Consider the following 21,638-nt stretch of genomic DNA (forward strand, 5'->3'; position numbering starts at 1 on the left):
TTGGCGGTAGGAGCCAGGGGTGGGGCCCCAGGACACTAGTCCCCCCTTGATGGCTGTCCTGGTAGTAAATCTGGCTGCCATTGTCTTCCACACTTATGGCCATTGGTGTGAGGCTCAGAATGAGCACATAGTTATAACCCAGGCTATAAGTGGTCTAAATTATTTGTACTAAGTAAAGTAAAGCAGCAACATAAAGTTTACTTTTTTGAATTTCTTTTTAACTTATTTTAATTCCACTTTAACCCCTTATGAGCACTCCTGTTTAAAATATGATTATATAGCACTATGAAAAGCCATAAACTAGCTTCTATGTATAGTGGCCCCTGGTGCTGTAATTGTTTTCTTATAAAAAAAAATATATATACCGGTATATATATATATATATATATATATATATATATATATCATGATTTGCTTTTCTTCTAAATGCAAAATTATTATATTTACACTGTTGTATTTTTATTAGTCCATGACAGAAGAGTAATCTGCAATGAATATAAGGCTCACACGATCTCCTCTTATCTTGTGCCCTGCATATTCCATACTACAGTATGCTTGTGCAGCTGTCAGAGCTGTGATTGGAGAGAGAAGAAACCCTTCCAAATGCACCTGATTATCTGTAACAATGGGTCTGACTTTTTATTTATTTATTTTGTTTTTGTTGCTGGTCCTGTGTGTGACAATCTGCAGATCTGAGACACAGAACTCTACACCTGGATGGCACCTTGTAGTGAACTATTACACAGTCACATCTAATTATTCTCTGGAAGACGATAACATTACGGAAGGAATATTCACCCGGTGTACAAGGTTATTTTCTTACATGAGTGGATGGAATATTTTCTCCAGTGTCATCTGTATGATGTAAGTACAATAGATGCTGCAAAAAGAAGTTACAGGGACATTGCAAACAGACAATTCCCCAGATTGTCTGTGCATTGCTCAGTAACTGCTCCCATCTCTCTGTAATCTTATATCATGCAGAATATCTTTGTTTCTCTTTTGTACTTGACCCCTTCTAGTTAACATATTACTGAATATCTGCAGTTGTTATATATTTCTAATTTACATTGTTTCTAAGAATTGTAAGAACAAATCAGGTTTAGTCCCAAAATATTATTATTGTGGCCAATTCCTTTTTAAACATCTGCTGTTAAATAGCCTCTGTTTTATTGTATTATTTCCTACAATACTTAAAAAAATATAATTTATTGTATTTTTAAGAAAACCAACATTAGACTTACAATATTTACTGTAAATATTAATGTGTTTAGTAATAAAAATCGCAAGCTACAATAATATGTTCACATTTACTTTTTATCAGTATTCTGATATCCCTTGTTTTTTTAAGTTTTCATAGTACTTAGCAACCTAATTAGTAGGATGGTGATCAATGTAATCGCATGTTAGTCCTGGGTCACTGGGCAGAAATCTGATAGTTTTGTGCAATAATCAAAGTTTAGATGTTTCTCCCTCCCCTCCCATTGTCCAGGTGCATTTTCCCCCCCAGAATAATAGTTTTATGTTACTTATCTTCAGAACAAATTGCCTCATGTGTTTATGTTCCCCTGGTAGAGAAATTAGATTGTAAGCTTCACTGACTCAGGACCTGTTGTGTATAAAGCTTACATCTGATATTACAGTGTAGTGTATTATTTTCGTGCTATATGAATAAGGAATAATAATTATAAAACATTGAAGCCCTCAATGTTTAACATGTCAGCCTAATATAAGTAACTGTCTGATTAGTTACTATGGTTACAGATTTTATGTGGTACTGTAGTTCCTAGTTATTTACTGTATTTAATGTTTTTCTCTTTAAATATATAAGTAATATTACCTTCACTTAAGTGATAAATGTCATTAAATAAGACAAGATAAATGCCTCCTATCTGTCATTTTTCAAACACAGGGATCTATTCATGAAGCAGTGAAAAGTGTGGAGAAGTGAGCCTGGGGAGAAATTGCCCATGACAACCAATCAGCTGCTCCGTACAATTGTATAGTATGCAAATTATAAATGTTACTTCAATGCTGACTGGTAGCCATGGGCAACTTCTCCACTGACTCACTTCTCAACACTTTTCACTGCTTCATGAATAGATCACAACAATCTGTAACATGGCAGTTAGGAGCTGGTTGGCAGGTTATTTATTACTGTGCTATTTATCACTATCCAAGGCTAGATAAATGGGCCACATAGTATGTAAAAATAAACATATAATACAATTTCTACTTTAGCCTGTACGTTGTGATATTCTCTACACCTCTATTTATTTTTATTATTATTATTATTATTATTATTATTACAGTTTTATTAACTAGATTATCCTATTACTGTGAAAAGCATTTTACAATGTGATCGCTGCATTTTGAGCAGAAGAAATTCGAACAAGTGTTTCCATGCCAGGGCAGCCTCCCCATAGCAAGTCTGTTCCACTGCACCCACAGTATCATATTAATGTATCACATAGAATCCATATATGGAACATCATTTTCTGCTTCTCTCATTTTTACGGAGGGGGTATGGGGAGTAATAGATACCCTGATGTAATAAAAACAAATGAATGTGAAGCAACTGAAAAGAACACCCAGCACCAAAAAATAAATAAAAAAATTGGTTACAGTGCTACAAGGAGAGAAAGACGGGTAGGGACACATTTAATTTGACATGGCACTGATTTTATTTATTTATTATTATTTTTTGTGGGTCTACTGGTCCACTCAAAGTGGTACACATACTTGTTTTATATGTTGACTACAAATTATGTACTTAAAAAATCATAAAATGGATACACAATTGACACTAGTTGTTTATGTGTTTTGCTATTTATTTTATTTACATCGTATTCATATGAATGCCTATGTACAGTACATAATAAAAAATGGGTCCTCATTTACACCTTTATACAAAAATATGCTCAAAAATGTACATAAAAATTGTATGCACTTTTGCATTTTTAGGTCTCTATTCTAAATTGCATTTATTTTACACGCACCCTTAAAAAATTCTGAGTAGCACTAGTACTACTGTATTGATGCATATGAAACAAATATAATTTATAATTATCACTATCTTCCCAGGAACTGTCTTTTTCTATAACAGTTGGACAAGGATTGTGGGCGTGGCAGCTACAGTGGAAACTGGCCACTAGCAACATAGGCTGGTCCATTTTTTTCTGATATATATATATATATATATATATATATATATAGCCAAACACAAGTCAGGAGCACTCACCAGTCAGGAGCACTCACCACTCTTAAAATTCATTCACTTTTATATAGGGCAGCATTTCAGTGCAGAGTGAAGATGACAAAGGTCCTGGTGTGGAGCAAAACGTCGCTGCTGCTTTACTCTGCACTGAAATGCTGCTCTAAATTAGTGATGTGCACCGGACATTTTTCGGGTTTTGGTTCCGCGGCCGTGTTTTGGATTCGGACGCGTTTTGGCAAAACCTTACCGAAATTTTTTTGTCGGATTCGGGTGTGTTTTGGATTCGGGTGTTTTTTTTCAAAAACCCTTAAAAACCGCTTAAATCATAGAATTTGGGGGTCATTTTGATCCCATAGTATTATTAACCTCAATCACCATAATTTCCACTCATTTCCAGTCTATTCTGTACACCTCACACCTCACAATATTATTTTTAGTCCTACAATTTGCACCGAGGTCGCTGTATGGCTAAGCTAAGCGACACAAGTGGCCGACACAAACACCTGGCCCATCTAGGAGTGGCACTGTAGTGTCAGGCAGGATGGCATTTCAAAAAAATTGTCCCCAAACAGCACATGATGCAAAGAAAAATTAAAGAAAAAAGAGGTGCAAGATGGAATTGTCCTTGGGCCCTCCCACCCACCCTTATGTTGTATAAACAGGACATGCACACTTTAACGAACCCATCATTTCAGTGACAGGGTCTGCCACACTACTGTGACTGAAATGACTGGTTGGTTTGGGCCACCACCAAAAAAGAAATCATCATCTTCCGATTCCTCACCCCTTTCACTGTGTACATCCCCCTCCTCACAGATTATTAATTCGTCCCCACTGAAATCCACCATCTCAGGTACCCGTGTACTTTCTGGAGGCAATTGCTGCTGGTGAATGTCTCCACGGAAGAATTGATTATAATTCATTTTAATGAACATCATCTTCTCCACATTTTCTGGAAGTAACCTCGTACGCCGATTGCGGACAAGGTGAGCGGCTGCACTAAACACTCTTTCGGAGTACACACTGGAGGGAGGGCAACTTAGGTAGAATAAAGCCAGTTTGTGCAAGGGCCTCCAAATTGCCTCTTTTTCCTGCCAGTATACGTACGGACTGTCTGACGTGCCTACTTGGATGCGGTCACTCATATAATCCTCCACCATTCTTTCAATGGTGAGAGAATCATATGCAGTGACAGTAGACGACATGTCAGTAATAGTTGGCAGGTCCTTCAGTCCGGACCGGATGTCAGCACTCGCTCCAGACTGCCCTGCATCACCGCCAGCGGGTGGGCTCGGAATTCTTAGCCTTTTCCTCGCACCCCCAGTTGCGGGAGAATGTGAAGGAGGAGATGTTGACTGGTCACGTTCCGCTTGACTTGACAATTTTTTCACCAGCAGGTCTTTGAACCTCTGCAGACTTGTGTCTGCTGGAAAGAGAGATACAACGTAGGTTTTAAATCTAGGATCGAGCACGGTGGCCAAAATGTAGTGCTCTGATTTCAACAGATTGACCACCCGTGAATCCTGGTTAAGCGAATTAAGGGCTCCATCTACAAGTCCCACATGCCTAGCGGAATCGCTCTGTTTTAGCTCATCCTTCAATGTCTCCAGCTTCTTCTGCAAAAGCCTGATGAGGGGAATGACCTGACTCAGGCTGGCAGTGTCTGAACTGACTTCACGTGTGGCAAGTTCAAAGGGTTGCAGAACCTTGCACAACGTTGAAATCATTCTCCACTGTGCTTGAGTCAGGTGCATTTCCCCTCCTTTGCCTATATCGTAGGCAGATGTATAGGCTTGAATGGCCTTTTGCTGCTCCTCCATCCTCTGAAGCATATAGAGGGTTGCATTCCACCTCGTTACCACCTCTTGCTTCAGATGATGGCAGGGCAGGTTCAGGACTGTTTGCTGGTGCTCCAGTCTTCGGCATGCGGTGGCTGAATGCCGAAAGTGGCCCGCAATTCTTCGGGCCACCAGCAGCATCTCTTGCACGCCCCTGTCATTTTTTAAATAATTCTGCACCACCAAATTCAATGTATGTGCAAAACATAGGACGTGCTGGAATTTGCCCACATGTAATGCACGCACAATATAGGTGGCGTTGTCCGATGTCACAAATCCCCAGGAGATTCCAATTGGGGTAAGCCATTCTGCTATGATGTTCCTCAGTTTCCGTAAGAGGTTGTCAGCTGTGTGCCTCTTATGGAAAGCGGTGATACAAAGCGTAGCCTGCCTAGGAACGAGTTGGCATTTGCGAGATGCTGCTACTGGTGCCGTCGCTGCTGTTCTTGCAGCGGGAGGCAATACATCTACCCAGTGGGCTGTCACAGTCATATAGTCCTGAGTCTGCCCTGCTCCACTTGTCCACATGTCCGTGGTTAAGTGGACATTGGGTACAACTGCATTTTTTAGGACACTGGTGACTCTTTTTCTGAAGTCTGTGTACATTTTTGGTATCGCCTGCCTAGAGAAATGGAACCTAGATGGTATTTGGTAATGGGGACACAGTACCTCATTCAATTCTCTAGTTGCCTCTCAATTAACGGTGGATTCCGGAAACACGTTTCTCACCACCCAGGCTGCCAAGGCCTGAGTTATCCACTTTGCAGCAGGATGACTGCTGTGATATTTCATCTTCCTCGCAAAGGACTGTTGGACAGTCAATTGCTTACTGGAAGTAGTACAAATGGTCTTCCGACTTCCCCTCTGGGATGACGATCGACTTCCAGCAGCAACAACAGCAGTGCCAGCAGCAGTAGGCGTTACACTCAAGGAAGCATCGGAGGAATCCCAGGCAGGAGAGGACTCGTCAGACTTGCCAGTGACATGGCCTGCAGGACTATTGGCTTTCCTGTCTAAGGAGGAAATTGACACTGAGGGAGTTGGTGGTGTGGTTTGCAGGAGCTTGGTTACAAGAGGAAGGGATTTAGTGGTCAGTGGACTGCTTCCGCTGTCACCCAAAGTTTTTGAACTTGTCTGATGAATGCCCTCCAGGTGACATATAAGGGAGGATGTTCCTAGGTGGTTAACGTCCTTACCCCTACTTATTACAGCTTGACAAAGGCAACACACGGCTTGACACCAGTTGTCCGCATTTATGTTGAAATAATTCCACACCAAAGAGGTGATATTTTTTGTATTTTGACCAGGCATGTCAATGGCCATATTCGTCCCACGGACAACAGGTGTCTCCCCGGGTGCCTGACTTAAACAAACCTCCTCACCATCAGAATCCTCCTTGTCAATTTCCTCCTCAGCGCCATCAACACCCATATCCTCATCCTGGTGTACTTCAACAGTGACATCTTCAATTTGACTATCAGGAACAGGACTGCGGGTTCTCCTTCCAGCACTTGCAGGGAGCGTGCAAATGGAGGAAGGCGCCACCTCTTCCTGTCCAGTGTTGGGAAGGTCAGGCATCGCAAAAACACAATTTGACGCTCCTTGGGGATTTGTGATTTAGAAGAACGCACAGTTCTTTCCTGTGCTTTTTCCAGCTTAAGTCTTTTCATTTTTCTAGCGGGAGGATGATTGCTTCCATCCTCATGTGAATCTGAACCACTAGTCATGAGAAACATAGGAGAGGGCCTCAGCCATTCCTTGCCACTCCGTGTCGTAAATGGCATATTGGCAAGTTTACGCTTCTCCTCAGATGCTTTTAATTTATATTTTTGGGTCATTTTACTGAACTTTTGTTTTTTGGATTTTACATGCTCTCTACTATGACATTGGGCATCGGCCTTGGCAGACAACGATGATGGCATTTTATCGTCTCAGCCATGACTAGTGGCAGCAGCTTCAGCACGAGGTGGAAGCGGATCTTGATCTTTCCCTAATTTACCCTCCACATTTTTGTTCTCCATTTTTTAATGTGTGGAATTATATGGCAGTAATATATCAATAGCAATGGCCTACTACTATATATACTGCGCAAAACTGAAATGCACCACAGTTATGGATGGGATAGTATACTTGACGACACAGAGGTAGGTAGAGCAGTGGCCTACTTTACCGTACTGCTTTATATTATATACTGGTGGTCAGCAAACTGTGCACAACTGAAATGCACCAGAGGTATGGATGGATAGTATACTTGACGACACAGAGGTAGGTAGAGCAGTGGCCTACTGTACCGTACTGCTATATATTATATACTGATGGTCAGCAAACTGTGCAAAACTGAAATGCACCACAGGTATGGATGGATAGTATACTTGACGACACAGAGGTAGGTAGAGCAGTGGCCTATTGTACCGTACTGCTATATATTATATACTGGTGTTCAGCAAACTGTGCAAAACTGAAATGCACCACAGGTATGGATGGATAGTATTCTTGACGACACAGAGGTAGGTAGAGCAGTGGCCTACTGTACCGTACTGCTATATATTATATACTGATGGTCAGCAAACTGTGCAAAACTGAAATGCACCACAGGTATGGATGGATAGTATACTTGACGACACAGAGGTAGGTAGAGCAGTGGCCTACTGTTCCGTACTGCTATATATTATATACTGGTGGTCAGCAAACTGTGCACAACTGAAATGCACCAGAGGTATGGATGTATAGTATACTTGACGACACAGAGGTAGGTAGAGCAGTGGCCTACTGTTCCGTACTGCTATATATTATATACTGGTGATCAGCAAACTGTGCAAAACTGAAATGCACCACAGGTATGGATGGATAGTATACTTGACGACACAGAGGTAGGTAGAGCTGTGGCCTACTATACCGTACTGCTATATATTATATACTGGTGGTCAGCAAACTGCAAAACTGAAATGCACCACAGATATGGATGGATAGTATACTTGACGACACAGAGGTAGGTAGAGCAGTGGACTACTGTACCGTACTGTTATATATTATATACTGGTGGTCAGCAAACTATGCAATACTGAAATGCACCACAGGTATGGATGGGATAGTATACTTGACGACACAGAGGTAGAGCAGTGGACTACTGTACCGTACTGCTATATATATAGTTATACTGGTGGTCAGCAAAATTCTGCACTGTCCTTCTACTATATATTACAATGCAGCACAGATCTGGATCGTTTTTCAGGCAGAGAACGTATAATACTGTTGGTCACTGGTGAGCAAAACTCTGCACTGTCCTCCTACTATATAATACTGCTGGACCCAGTCCCCACAATAAAAGCAATTAGCACACTGAGCACAGATATTTGCAGCACACTGAGCACAGATATTTGCAGCACACTGAACATACAAACTGAGAGAACGCCAGCCACGTCCTCTCACGATCATCTCCAATGCACGAGTGAAAAATGGAGACAACGCGCAGCTCCTTATATAGAATACGAATCTCGCGAGAATCCGACCGCAGGATGATGACGTTCGGGTGCGCTTGGGTTAACCGAGCAAGGCGGGAGGATCCGAGTCTGCCTCGGACCCATGTAAAAAGGGGCGAAGTTCGGGGGGGTTCGGATCTCGACGAACCGAACCCACTCATCACTAATATATATATATATATATATATATATATATATATATATATATATTACAAAACAAAAATTCAACCCTAATATCTTGCGCTATACCTCTAGTCTCAAACCACCAAGAAATACCCTTTGTCAGATAAGGTATTAAAAGTAGATTACAGATAGAAAAGGATTCTCGTGGGAGCCAATATGCCTTTTGTATGACAATAATTAAAAGTTTTTATTGTACAGAAACAAACGATATTTATCCTAAGCGTTCGTTATTGACACAACAATCTAAAAATTCAAATAAAACAATATTACAATCTTATATATAAATTACAGTTGGATGTGAGGATTTTACAGTCAGGTGATCACAGTCAGAACTTGAAATGGATGTATCTCCAACCAGATGCTTGTGATAAGGACTTTATTAACCAGATGTTGCAAAACCCAACGCGTTTCGTCCGTTAGGACTTCATCAGGGGTTTGGAATCAGTTCTTATAGTAGGAGTGATTACCATTGATTAGAAAGGTTTAGAATATCCAATGATTACATCCAATCACATATTCAATTCGATAAATATAATATCTAGATAGACTTCAAAAAAATATATATAAATTTGGTTGAAATTAGATGATGTTACGTTCCCTATTATCAATCAAGAATGGTGGAACCTTATAGTCTACCTCTGTTTATACATGTCACCAAACAGAGGACTTAGAAAAATTTCAAATCCTGAACGATACTATTCCTTTTTCACAGGAACAAGTGCAACCTCACTGAATCCCAACTACAGCTGTAGTTGGGATTCAGTGAGGTTGCACTTGTTCCTGTGAAAAAGGAATAGTATCGTTCAGGATTTGAAATTTTTCTAAGTCCTCTGTTTGGTGACATGTATAAACAGAGGTAGACTATAAGGTTCCACCATTCTTGATTGATAATAGGGAACGTAACATCATCTAATTTCAACCAAATTTATATATATTTTTTTGAAGTCTATCTAGATATTATATTTATCGAATTGAATATGTGATTGGATGTAATCATTGGATATTCTAAACCTTTCTAATCAATGGTAATCACTCCTACTATAAGAACTGATTCCAAACCCCTGATGAAGTCCTAACGGACGAAACGCGTTGGGTTTTGCAACATCTGGTTAATAAAGTCCTTATCACAAGCATCTGGTTGGAGATACATCCATTTCAAGTTCTGACTGTGATCACCTGACTGTAAAATCCTCACATCCAACTGTAATTTATATATAAGATTGTAATATTGTTTTATTTGAATTTTTAGAATGTTGTGTCAATAACGAACGCTTAGGATAAATATCGTTTGTTTCTGTACAATAAAAACTTTTAATTATTGTCATACAAAAGGCATATTGGCTCCCACGAGAATCCTTTTCTATCTGTGATATATATATATATATATATATATATATAAAAACAGCAGAAGGGTCCAGCTCTCCTATTAATAGAACCAAATGCACTGGGTGCCTTCACAACAGTAGTATACAAACAGCGGGTGGTGCGGCACTCCAATCGGCTATAACAAACTGACAGTCAGGTCCTCTGTGCAGACAATGTTTCAGTGCAGTTTATTGATGCATTTTCATCAGGTCAATACAATCAAAAAAGTGATCTCACCTAAATACCCAAAGTGAACAGCGTCCTTCCCACGCGTCCGGAACGCAGGCACCCGACAGGTACATCGGCGCAATCTGTCAGTGCCTATCACCATGGAAACATGATACACATCAAAAGCTCTGCACGGAAGATACACATAGCATCTACATGTAACAGGGCAAGGCAACCATGCATTATCAATCTATGATGATTAAAGAACGCAGGCACCCGCCAGGCCTGTCGACGCAATCAGTCAGTGCCTATCACCATGGAAACATGATACACATCAAAAGCTCTGCACAGAACATACACATAGCATCTACATGTAACAGGGCAAGGCAACTATGCATTATAAATCTATGATGATTAAACATACAAAAAAATAGAATGCATAAAGTCTACACATGTCATATACATCAAGCATAGCATAATATAAATAGAATGGAAGCCAGCACTATGCAAACACATATGCATCACAAACTAAATTATGAAGGTATAGAGAAGTAGCAAACCATAATCAGCTAGATAAAAAGTATATATAACTGTAACAAAATAAACAAGCAAGAGTGACCATAATAAGTAGCAAAGATACAGCTGTATCACAGCAATGCATTAAGACCTAATTGCTCATTAAGACCCTTAGGCTGCAAAGTCCCCAAACGGTGGATCCATCTAACCTCAAGCTGTAATAGTTTAAGCCCCCTATCACCACCCCATACCAGGGGAGGGACGTGGTCTATCATACGATAGCGTAATGCAGCAAGTGGATGTCAGGCCGACATGAAATGTCGGGCAACAGGCTGATCGCTGGAGCCCTTACAGATGGTTGATTTAATAGCCGACCTGTGGGCTGCCATACATTCCTTAAACATGCGCTCTGTCTTACCAATGTATGACAGCCCACAGGGGCAGAGGAGTTGGTACACAACAAATTTGGACGAACAAGTCAATGTAAAATTAATGGTCATGGACCGTCCCGTAAGGGGATGCTAAAAAATCCTACCACCAATCATAAATTGGCAGGTGGTGCAGGTACATCTAATACACCCACGTGGGTTAGTATGTAACACAGTATATGGGTTAGGAGAGATATCCGCTTTTACCAGCATATCTCTAATGTTACGCCATCTGGTATAGCATGACATCAGGCGGGTCTGTTGGACATCTAAATCCTGATCGGATTGTACAATATTCCAAAGTTTTTTGGATATTTGATTTATCCCATTACTAGCAGGGCTAAACTGCCCTACCCAAGGAATCATATCACTAGCATTGGAGACTGGGGGAACAAGGTGAAGAAGCTGGACCCAGTCCAATGCCAGAATTTAGCTTGTTCAAGTAATTGTGCAGGATAACCTCTAAGCAAAAACTTTCTAATCTCAATCGACATCTGTGATTCTGCCTCCTCTGGATCAGATGTAATACGTCAAATTCTTAATAATTGGGAGTGTGGCAGGCCACGTTTTAATGAAGGAGGGTGAAAACTAGAGAAATGTAAAATGTTGTTCCTATCAGTAGGTTTGCTAAACAGGTATGTTTGAATACATCCATCCTGGATGGATATGTTTACATCTAGGTAGTTCACTGATTGTGTACTTATAGACTATGTGAATTTCACAGGGTGATTACGACTATTGTGTGTTTCGATAATCTGCTTGAGCCGTTTTGGCTACCCTTCCATAATATACGAAGATCGTCAATGTAACGATAGTAGGTGATATCAGCAGCTATAGAAGAATCATCAAAAAACACCTCCTGTTCAACTTTGAACATGAAAATGTTGGAGTATGATGGGGCCAATGGGGACCCAATCGCACAACCAGTTTGCTGTAGGTAGATTTTACCATCAAAAGAAAATATTTTTTTGTTAGGGTCATGTATAACAGGTCTAAGCAAAATTGCCTTAAAATCGGGATGGCCATCAAGAAATCTATGCACCGCCTCCATGCCACAGGCATGGGGAATAATTGTGTATAAACTCTGTACATCAATGCTGCATAGAGTAACCTCACAGTCAAATTTATCCAACATTTGCAATTTACGAAACAGAGTGTTAGTATCAAGCAAGAACCGAGGGTGTGATTGGATACATGGCTGAAAAACTGAGTAAAGAAACAAAGCAGATGGTTGAAACAGGGATTTCTGTGCAGAAATTATAGGCCTGCCCGGTGGTTTAGACAGACACTTGTCAATTTTGAGAGTGGTATAAAGTAGTGGAATGACTGGAAATTTAGGCACCAATGCATTGCGTAAATCAACAGAAATAATCCCTGTTGCAACCACCCCATCCAATTTGTCACTCAACTCTTTTCTAAATACTGTAGTTGGATCCAACTGTAGAGGCATTGTATGTAAAGGAATCTGCAAGTTGGCTGAAAATTTCCGCCCTGTAGTCAGCCACGTCCTGTAATACAAGGGCATCCCCCTTATCAGCAGATCTAAAGATGATATCAGGGTATGCTGCCAGGCAGTCTAGGGAAAGTTTCTCAATTCTCGTGAGGTTGTTTCTAATCTGGGGCAATGCAATAATCTGTTGATCTGTCTCAGATACCAATAGCCTCATAAATGTCCGAATAGACGCATTATGCATCTGAGGTTCGAAAGTAGACTTTGGTAGGATTTTCTTCAATTTAGGAGGGATGTCTGAAGGCTCAGCAGGCATAATAGGGGTCTTAGAGAAGTGTTCACGAAGTTTGAGCTGTCAATGCAGCTGGGATTTATTGGCTTTCCACTGTAGCGGGTCTTGTCGGCAAGAAGGTATAGAGGACAGTCCTTTGGAGAGTACAGAGCATTCAGCATCACTGAGCTCATAACTAGATAAATTAATGACTAGATTCTCTGTCCTCGCGTTCTTGGGGGGGTCGGCCTACCCTGCCCCTTCCTCTGTCATTGGTGCCCACGTCTTGTCTGGTGACGTTGTCTCTTACAACAGGGAGCTTGTCCCTGGTGGCCACTGCTAAAGGGTGGTTATGACGAGTTGTATGGGTGGTGGAATCAGAATCACTAGTTGTAGAGGAATGTTCGTGAGATGAATCAAGATCACATGTTCTATGCATCCTACGGCGGAAAAATGGTTGTTTAAAATCACGCTTTACAGGCCCATCCACCCACTTGTACACATTATGAAGCTCGTAATCAGCATCAACTTTCTGTCATTTAAGTGCTTTGAATTTAATAAGCTCATGTTTGTGTAGCTGTAGTTGATCATTCAGTTTAGTGAACTAGTCTACTGTGGTGTCTGCCTACAAATTAGCCTTATGGGTGGACTCAAAATCAGCTGCCTTGGTTTTATATGTGTTCATCTCTTTGGTAGATTGTTCAATGATGAGTAACATCAAGTCCATAGAGCAGCGATTAAGAATATCAACCCACTTACGACAAAATGTCAGATCATTGCGTCCTATTGTGGGAGAGTTACAGACTTGCAGCCCACGCAGTATTTTCTTAGATCTATAATAATCTGAGAGCGAGAGACAGTGGTAAAAGTAGTCAATCTCTTTCCTTTTTATTTTTAAAAGTTCATGGTAAAGGTCCTCTAGGGAATGAGATTCTTGCTGTTCGCTCAATTTGGCTGAATATAGGCCCTCATTCCGAGTCGTTCGCTCGGTAATTTTCATCGCATCGCAATGAAAATCCGCTTAGTACGCATGCACAATAATCGCACTGCGACTGCGCCAAGTAATTTTGCTATGAAGATAGTATTTTTACTCACGGCTTTTTCTTCGCTCCGGCGATCGTAGTGTGATTGACAGGAAATGGGTGTTACTGGGCGGAAACACAGCGTTTTATGGGCGTGTGGCTGAAAACGCTACCGTTTCCGGAAAAAACGCAGGAGTGGCCGGAGAAACGGGGGAGTGTCTGAGCGAACGCTGGGTGTGTTTGTGACGTCAAACCAGGAACGACAAGCACTGAACTGATCGCAGATGCCGAGTAAGTGTGGAGCAACTCTGAAACTGCTAAGTAGTTTGTAATCGCAATATTGCGATTACATCGTTCGCAATTTTAAGATGCTAAGATACACTCCCAGTAGGCGGCAGCTTAGCGTGTGCAACTCTGCTAAATTCGCCTTGCGACCGATCAACTCGGAATGAGGGCCATAGTGCAGTTCACCGATGGGGTAGTGAGCAAATGACACTCCTTGGCTACTGGTATCAATATCGTCAGCCATAATGTGCAAAATGTCAAAATAGTAGCAGCACAAATAACACAACAATCAAAAAAATATTGCAAGGGCTTAGAGACTAGAACGGCCTTCCAGATCAATTCATATATGCTAATATCACCAAGCCATGCAAATAAGAATGCTAAAGTACATGCGGACGTACAGAGGAAATTGTTGTTTCACCAAAGTGCAGTCCAAAGTGCAAAGTGTCCAATTTATATGAAATTCATACCATATATATTAACTTCTCACTTTCTCACTTTGACTTTCCTGCATGTAACTTTGTTACTACCATTATGCAGCTGCCAGTGGGGAGATTTAAAGAAGAGGATAAACTTAAAAATACATTTTTACCATTTAATATTATATTTCATGTTCTTGTACCAAATGATTTGGCTGTGTGTCCTCAGCATCACACCCTGCACATGTGAGGCACAGAAACCAGCGCCTGGGTGTCATCTCTCTCCAATGAATACATATATTATTGAAAGTAAATATTCAAAAGATGGAAATATCATTATAGGTGGAATATTCACAGCCCATAGCTGGGTTACAGTTTTGAGAAAAGAATATGAGATTACAGCAGTTTGTCTAGGGTAAGTAACATAATGAATAGAATATATACAGGTATTTCATGATCTGTAATCTAATATGAGTAATTACAAGAGAAATCAACAGCGTCACCAGTTTGTAAGAAAATTTATGTTAATTTTTGCATTGTCATTAATGTTAATATGTCATTATCTGGATTAAAAAAGTTACTTTTCTGCTGCATTAATCTTTCTGTTTGTATAAGACCTCACTGATCTGAGTCAGTAGGGTTTTCTGTGATATAAAGCAGAACAATATGTGATACTCTGTATGGGATGCAGTCAATATACCGGCGTTCAGTAGACTGATGCCAGATCACGACTCACGCAGGGTGCTCCCACTTGGTTAGTGGGTCCACTCCACCGAGTGTGAATAGAACCAGTAGCGTGTGAAGCAAGCCACTGGGCTGCGAGCCTATGAGAAGATTCGATGCCTTGCAGCCTAAATTTCGGCAGAGGGGATGCCACTGTCGGTATAGGGATACCAGATATCCCGTCTGCAACATTTCATCAAGATAAAACAAACACAAATGGGACAGCACTTCTCTTTTTGATCACACTTTATATCAAACAATTCAAATATACAATAATTTGCACTACAATTAAAAAACACAGATACCGGTCAGTATCATTACAACATACCTATCTCCTATAATACTTCTTACATCTCATAAACAGATTAAGTCCATCAAACTAGGAAGCAGGCAAAATGGGTGGCTTATTTTAAAAACTATGATTTTAGTCCCCAGCTCTCAACTAGGAGAAACCACTTTTAAGTTATGTTTTTACACTAGCGATGATCGGGTTTGGTTCCCTAAGAACTGAACTACCCCGAACTTCACTACCTGAGCCCGCCCTGAGACAGTGTCCTGCATCAGTTCAGTGGTAGTGTCTTGTGCTGCATCATTTGGGAAATTGAGTTTTTACATCACCACCTTTGGTCAGTTATACATGGGTGGAGTAGGAAGATCAAAGAAACCATTATAGGAGTATAACTGCCATGTGCTATGTGAGTACGGTACGTCCCATTATAGGGAGCCATATATGAAGGTGTGTTCACGGTGTGTCCATTTTTCACTATTGGCGAGCGGTGGTTAAAGATACCTTTATGGGAGTACATCTGCCATATGTTATGTGAGTACGGTACGTCCCAGTTCAGGGATTACTGTGTAAAGGTGTGTTCATGGTTGGTCCATCCACATAATTGGCAATTGGTGACTAAAGATACCTTTATGGGAGTCATTCACCTATATATAGTGTGAGTTCTGGTATGCAGACCTTTTTCACCGCATATATATTTATATATCCATATGGGTGTCACCAATTTATTGAAGACATACTACACTATGTTATTTCCATCTGGTCTTCTTTTGAGGTTTTTCCGTTATTGAAGAGAACCATATGGACTGATAACCGGGAGTTGACACATCATCCAAACGTTGTCCAGTGACCCCTATAAGACACATCTTCTAAAGGTTTATTTGGACATTTATGTTGGAACGGGACTGAGCGCTGTGATATACTCCATTTTTTGTATAATGTGTTCGTATTTCAGAGATTCGGTGGTCCTTGGGTGTTTCCAGCTGCATAAGTCTTTTTTGCACCTTGGGACAGTTCCCTTTTTTGTATTTGTTTTAAAAACATCATTTTTTTTTTTTTTAATGATTGGTTTTTACAGACCTGTGGGACAGTGATGGGGAGTGTTTGCACCCCGAGTTTGGCAAATTTATATATGGGTGAGTGGGAGAGTACCCTTAGGGATCTTGTATTGTTTGGAGAAATTCATGGAGATGATAAGTAATAACTCTTATAACCTCAGGTTCACCTACAATATAAATGAAAACAAAATAGAGTTTCTAGATCTTATATTGGATTCAAGTATCAGGGATAATAGTGACATATACATTTATAAAGAGACACCACTACCAGACACAACAACACAGAGATTTTTATCAAAAAGAAGTAGGTCAGTATTTGACCCTAGCTCTAGTAACAATTTCATCAAAAAGTATAAACATTTAATAGACGACTATTGATAGATATTCTAGTGCCATTATGTTGATGGCAAGTGGGGTGCACCACTTGTAATTCGATGATCAGTGGTAAGGATTTTCGCCATCCACATAATGGCACTAGAATATCTATCAAGTATAACCTTACTTGCACCAGCACCTTTGTGGTTTATATAGTTATCTGCCCCTACGGTCTCTACTATACGGGGATGACCAAGAGATCTTTCAGGGACAGGATGGCAAACCATAGATATTTCATCCGACAGGCCATTGAATCAGGTGTGACCGATAAACCAGTCGCCAAACATTTCCTCCTTGCAAATCATCAAGTAGCTTCACTACGTTGTATGGTCATTGACCACACCCCAGAACCCCTGCAGGGTGGAGATCGGGTTCTGACTCTGAAGAAGTGTGATGCGTGGTGGATCCATAGGCTGGATACTATTACACCGCGCGGTCTCAATGAACATAATCCACTTAATATATTTATTCATTAGCTAGCATTGAGTGTGGGTCAATTTTTTACCCTCTTTGTTCCAGAGGCACAGGGTTATTGGTATTGGTATATTGTTTTTTTTTTTTAATGTTGTTATTCTCTGTTTGGGTGATATTGATCACCATACATGGAGATTTTATGTTGGGGGTATTACTGGGTGTATCGCTTTTGCCGGGTCCTCTTCTATAGCATCATATTTTTGCTGTCTGTTACATAATTATATTGATGTGTCTTATATTCAATCCCTATATCCGATTGGTGGGATTTCGCCGAGGGAGTATGGGATTGATATGATAATTGGTACGATGTGTACGATATAGGGCAGACAGCTTTGAGTATACTGTGTATATTTACAGCCCATAATAACTGCTGTAACCCTGCTCCTGCATTTTCTTCTTTTTTTGATTTCACTGATGTAGTATAATATTGCCGTGATCATCGATGTGATGCGAATGTAAAACATTTGATTAATTTGTGTATACGATTCGTGCCTATAGCATAAACTAATGACTATCTATTTGGTATTACTCTGCCTCCAATATAAAGTTTATAGCTTAGGTCTGATTAATATATTGTTATACCGTATCGGAGGTTCAGTGTATAAATAGAGTCTATGGGTTCTATAATGAATTTGTGTCTGTGTTACTAATTAATCTTTACAGTGTATTGTGATATGTTGCTGGCTCTAGGCTGGTTGGAGCCAGGCACTGTGGAGCGCGGCCAAGAGCGCTGGTGGAACGCATGTTGGTTGTTCCCGGTGCTTCCGGGTTTGCGCTTTACAGTGTGCTGGGGTTACCTTGGTAACGGTTGACACGTATGACATGTTCTTGTGCGCGGTAAGCACATGATCAGTATCTATAGTTTAGACAGATGTGCGTTGGGTTGCCTTGGTTACTGATGCCGCGGACGACCCGATCATTGTAGCTATGACAACGAGTGACGCGTATGACGCGCTTCCGGTAGTTCCGGGCGCGCGGCTTAGCGTCCTCAGCTGTTTCGAATTGTTAAACTGTGCTGACCATGTCTACCCCGACAACATGGATTATGGCTTCCACGGTGCTTTGTGAGTTTTGATGTTATACTATATGCAGAGTATGGGTTTGAATCACACTGCATGTGACCTATTTGGGTTGATTGCATTATTGATTGGTATATGATTTGCTATATAAGGGGACCCAATAGGCAGTGTCAATATGTGTGTAACTGGCATGCTGTTTGGATGTCCTTTCTGTCTTGAGAAAGGCCCTATGGGTCGAAACATCGACACACTACTGGTGACTGTAATGTATCAATAAAGCTTTTAAATCTATATGGACTGGTGAGTGCCCTCTGTTGGGGTCGGTTGATCTTCCAACACACCTGGAATATATATATATATATATATATATATATATATATAAAATCCATTACAATCCAATAAAATTGGAATTTTACCCATTGTTTTATTTCTGAGATCAAAGGAGGTGTGAAGTACATTTACAGCATCATTAGCCACAAACTTCCGGTAATTAGAATGCGGCAGTGGTACACAAACATCAATATCAGGGACTCTGTCGTAAATACTGTGGCTGTAGAAAGGCATGACATATGAGTATCCGAAATGCATGGTGCGGACACCATGCCATGCTGTTTGGATCCCTGCAATTGGACTCTACAACCCAGCAAAGCTGTGTGGTGTGTTGCTATAACTTGCCTATAGTTCGGACTTCGGCTGATCCACACTGTTTGTACATACAACCAGCCAGACATGGTATGAGCTCGGGGATTTCCACCTTTTTATATTTTCAGTGAGTCTAATATTTAATATTGACACTTATGCCCATATTTATCAAGCCTTGGAGAGTGATAAATAGCACAGTGATAAAGTACAAAAAATCAGCTCATAACTGTCATTTTTCATACACAGCCTGTAACATGGCAGTTTGGAGCTGGTTGGTTGGTACTTTATCACCGTGCAATTTATCACTCTCCAATGCTTGATAAATCTGGGCATTTTGTGATATCTGTGTTTATTATGTGATACTGAATTTTTTCTATACAGTTTATGTAAAATAAATGTGTTTTCCCCTTTTGACGTCTTATTTATTTTGGGTATTAGACCATAGTGTGACACAATTCCATGCTGTATAAATTCATTGATTTGTAAAATTACATCTCTCAGAAAAGAGCGCTATTATACCTTCATTATTATGTATTATGTACTGGATATTACAATTAATTTGTGTTTCACTTGCAGTGTGGAAGTATAACATTTTCTGGTCACGACGCTGTCAGCGATCATTTCTGCCACATGTTTCCCAATAACAGACACTCTGAGAAATTAAACATGTATTTACAGGTTTTAGGGGGTTATTCAGGTTTGTTAGCAAACCAAAACAGTTACCAATTGGGCAAAACCATGTGCACTACAGGTGGAGCAGATGTAACACGTGCATAGAGAGTTACATTTGGGTGGGTTATATTGTTTCTGTGCAGGGTAAGTAATGGCTGCTTTATTTTTACACTGCAATTTAGATTTCAGATTGAACACACCCCACTCAAATCTAACTCTCTCTGCACCCACAGAGTGGGAATAGAACCCGCAGGTTGTCATGAACCCGCAACGTGGCGAGCGCCGCAAGCTCACAATGGTCTTGTGCTCACCCCCAACCCCCCTCCTACCCCCCTGCCGGCATTCCGCTGCCGGGATCCCGGTGACGGTATGCTGACTAGCAGCCTCCTGACCGCTGGTTACGCATACCACATCGGCTACATTATCCAGCTGCAGCACACAGTCACAAATAAAGGTTAGTAATATAGTGCAGCAATATTTGACATTTAGGGGGTCTATTTACTAATCCTTGGTTGGAGATAAAGTCGCTGGAGAAAAAGTACCAGCCAATCAGCTCCTAACTGCCATGCCACAGGCTGTGTTTGAAAAATGACAGAAGCCGATTGGCTGGTACTTTATCTCCGGTGACATTAAATCCATCCAAGGATTAGTAAATAGACCCCTAAGTTTGCAGTCTGCTTGTGGCTAGTTTCTCTATAAGTAGGATATTTCCAGTGTTGTATAAATGTCTCACGTAATCAGACGGTGTGTTACTCTGCCCTTACAAGGGCAGAGACACAGTGAGCAATATTGTATAATGAGTTTATATATTTAACATATGAGAGTGCATTGGTAGTGCCCACACACAGCTCAGAAGCTGGCACATGCTTCGTAGTGTCCGCTTCTTCAGGGCAGACAAAGGCATTTGCTGGTGTGGTCACATCTGATGCGACCATGCCAGGCAAGTGGTTAAGTGTGGGGTTAATGTATTAATAATAATATTAATATGAGAAAAACATATTGAACCTTAAATAAACATAAAAAATAATAGAAATAGTAGTAATTGCACACATTTATTTTTTAGTGTAACCTACAGAGAATACAGACATGTACGAGCTTTTATCTATGCAATTAATCAAATTAACAGGAACCCAGACATTCTGCCCAATATTACTCTGGGTTACCATTTGTATGATTCCTGTGGAAATGAGAATAAAGCTGTGGAAGATGTTTTCTGGATATTGTCTGGGCACAAAAGGTTAACGCCTAATTACAGGTGTATGAAGCAGGGCAAAGTAGCTGGTTTTATCGGAGATCTCAACTCTCACACCACCATTCCAGTGGCACAAATGCTGAATGTATATGGGTATACACAGGTAAGTGTCATCAAATATTTTTTTTTTTATATTATTACAATCAAGTTTATTATTTGTATGAAAGTTACTGGTTCAAAGCACTATTTTTTGTGGATGTTTACAGGTATTCCTATGTGACTATAAGGGAGTTTGTAAACTGCATGCACCGGCAAAGGGAGTATCTACCATAGGTGCAGGGAGTGCAGCTGCTATGGTGCCCAGAGCTGACAGGGGCCACCTTCCCTGTCACAGTTACATGTGTTATATACAAGAGCATAGCTACCATAGGTGCAGGACGTGCAGCTGCTCTGGGGCCAGAGCTGAGAGGGGCCACCTTCCCTGTCACACAGGTGAATCTCAGAAAATTAGAATATCGTGCAAAAGTTCATTTATTTCAGTAATTTAACTTAAAAG

The 21,638-nt window shown here is 40.6% G+C and overlaps 1 protein-coding gene across 1 annotated transcript in view; it reads left to right on the top strand.

Moving 5' to 3' along the window:
* The window catches only part of LOC135051158 (vomeronasal type-2 receptor 26-like), an 88,737-nt gene that overhangs the window by 58,122 nt on the left and 8,977 nt on the right, over nucleotides 1-21,638 (top strand). The window contains exons 8-10 of the mRNA XM_063957294.1: nucleotides 16,729-16,786; nucleotides 16,870-17,016; nucleotides 20,954-21,245. Of these exons, the coding sequence (XP_063813364.1) occupies nucleotides 16,729-16,786; nucleotides 16,870-17,016; nucleotides 20,954-21,245 (497 nt within the window). The remainder of the gene's footprint in view (nucleotides 1-16,728; nucleotides 16,787-16,869; nucleotides 17,017-20,953; nucleotides 21,246-21,638) is intronic.

The sequence above is a fragment of the Pseudophryne corroboree genome, chromosome 1 (assembly GCF_028390025.1).
Source record: "Pseudophryne corroboree isolate aPseCor3 chromosome 1, aPseCor3.hap2, whole genome shotgun sequence".
Lineage (NCBI taxonomy): Eukaryota > Metazoa > Chordata > Amphibia > Anura > Myobatrachidae > Pseudophryne > Pseudophryne corroboree.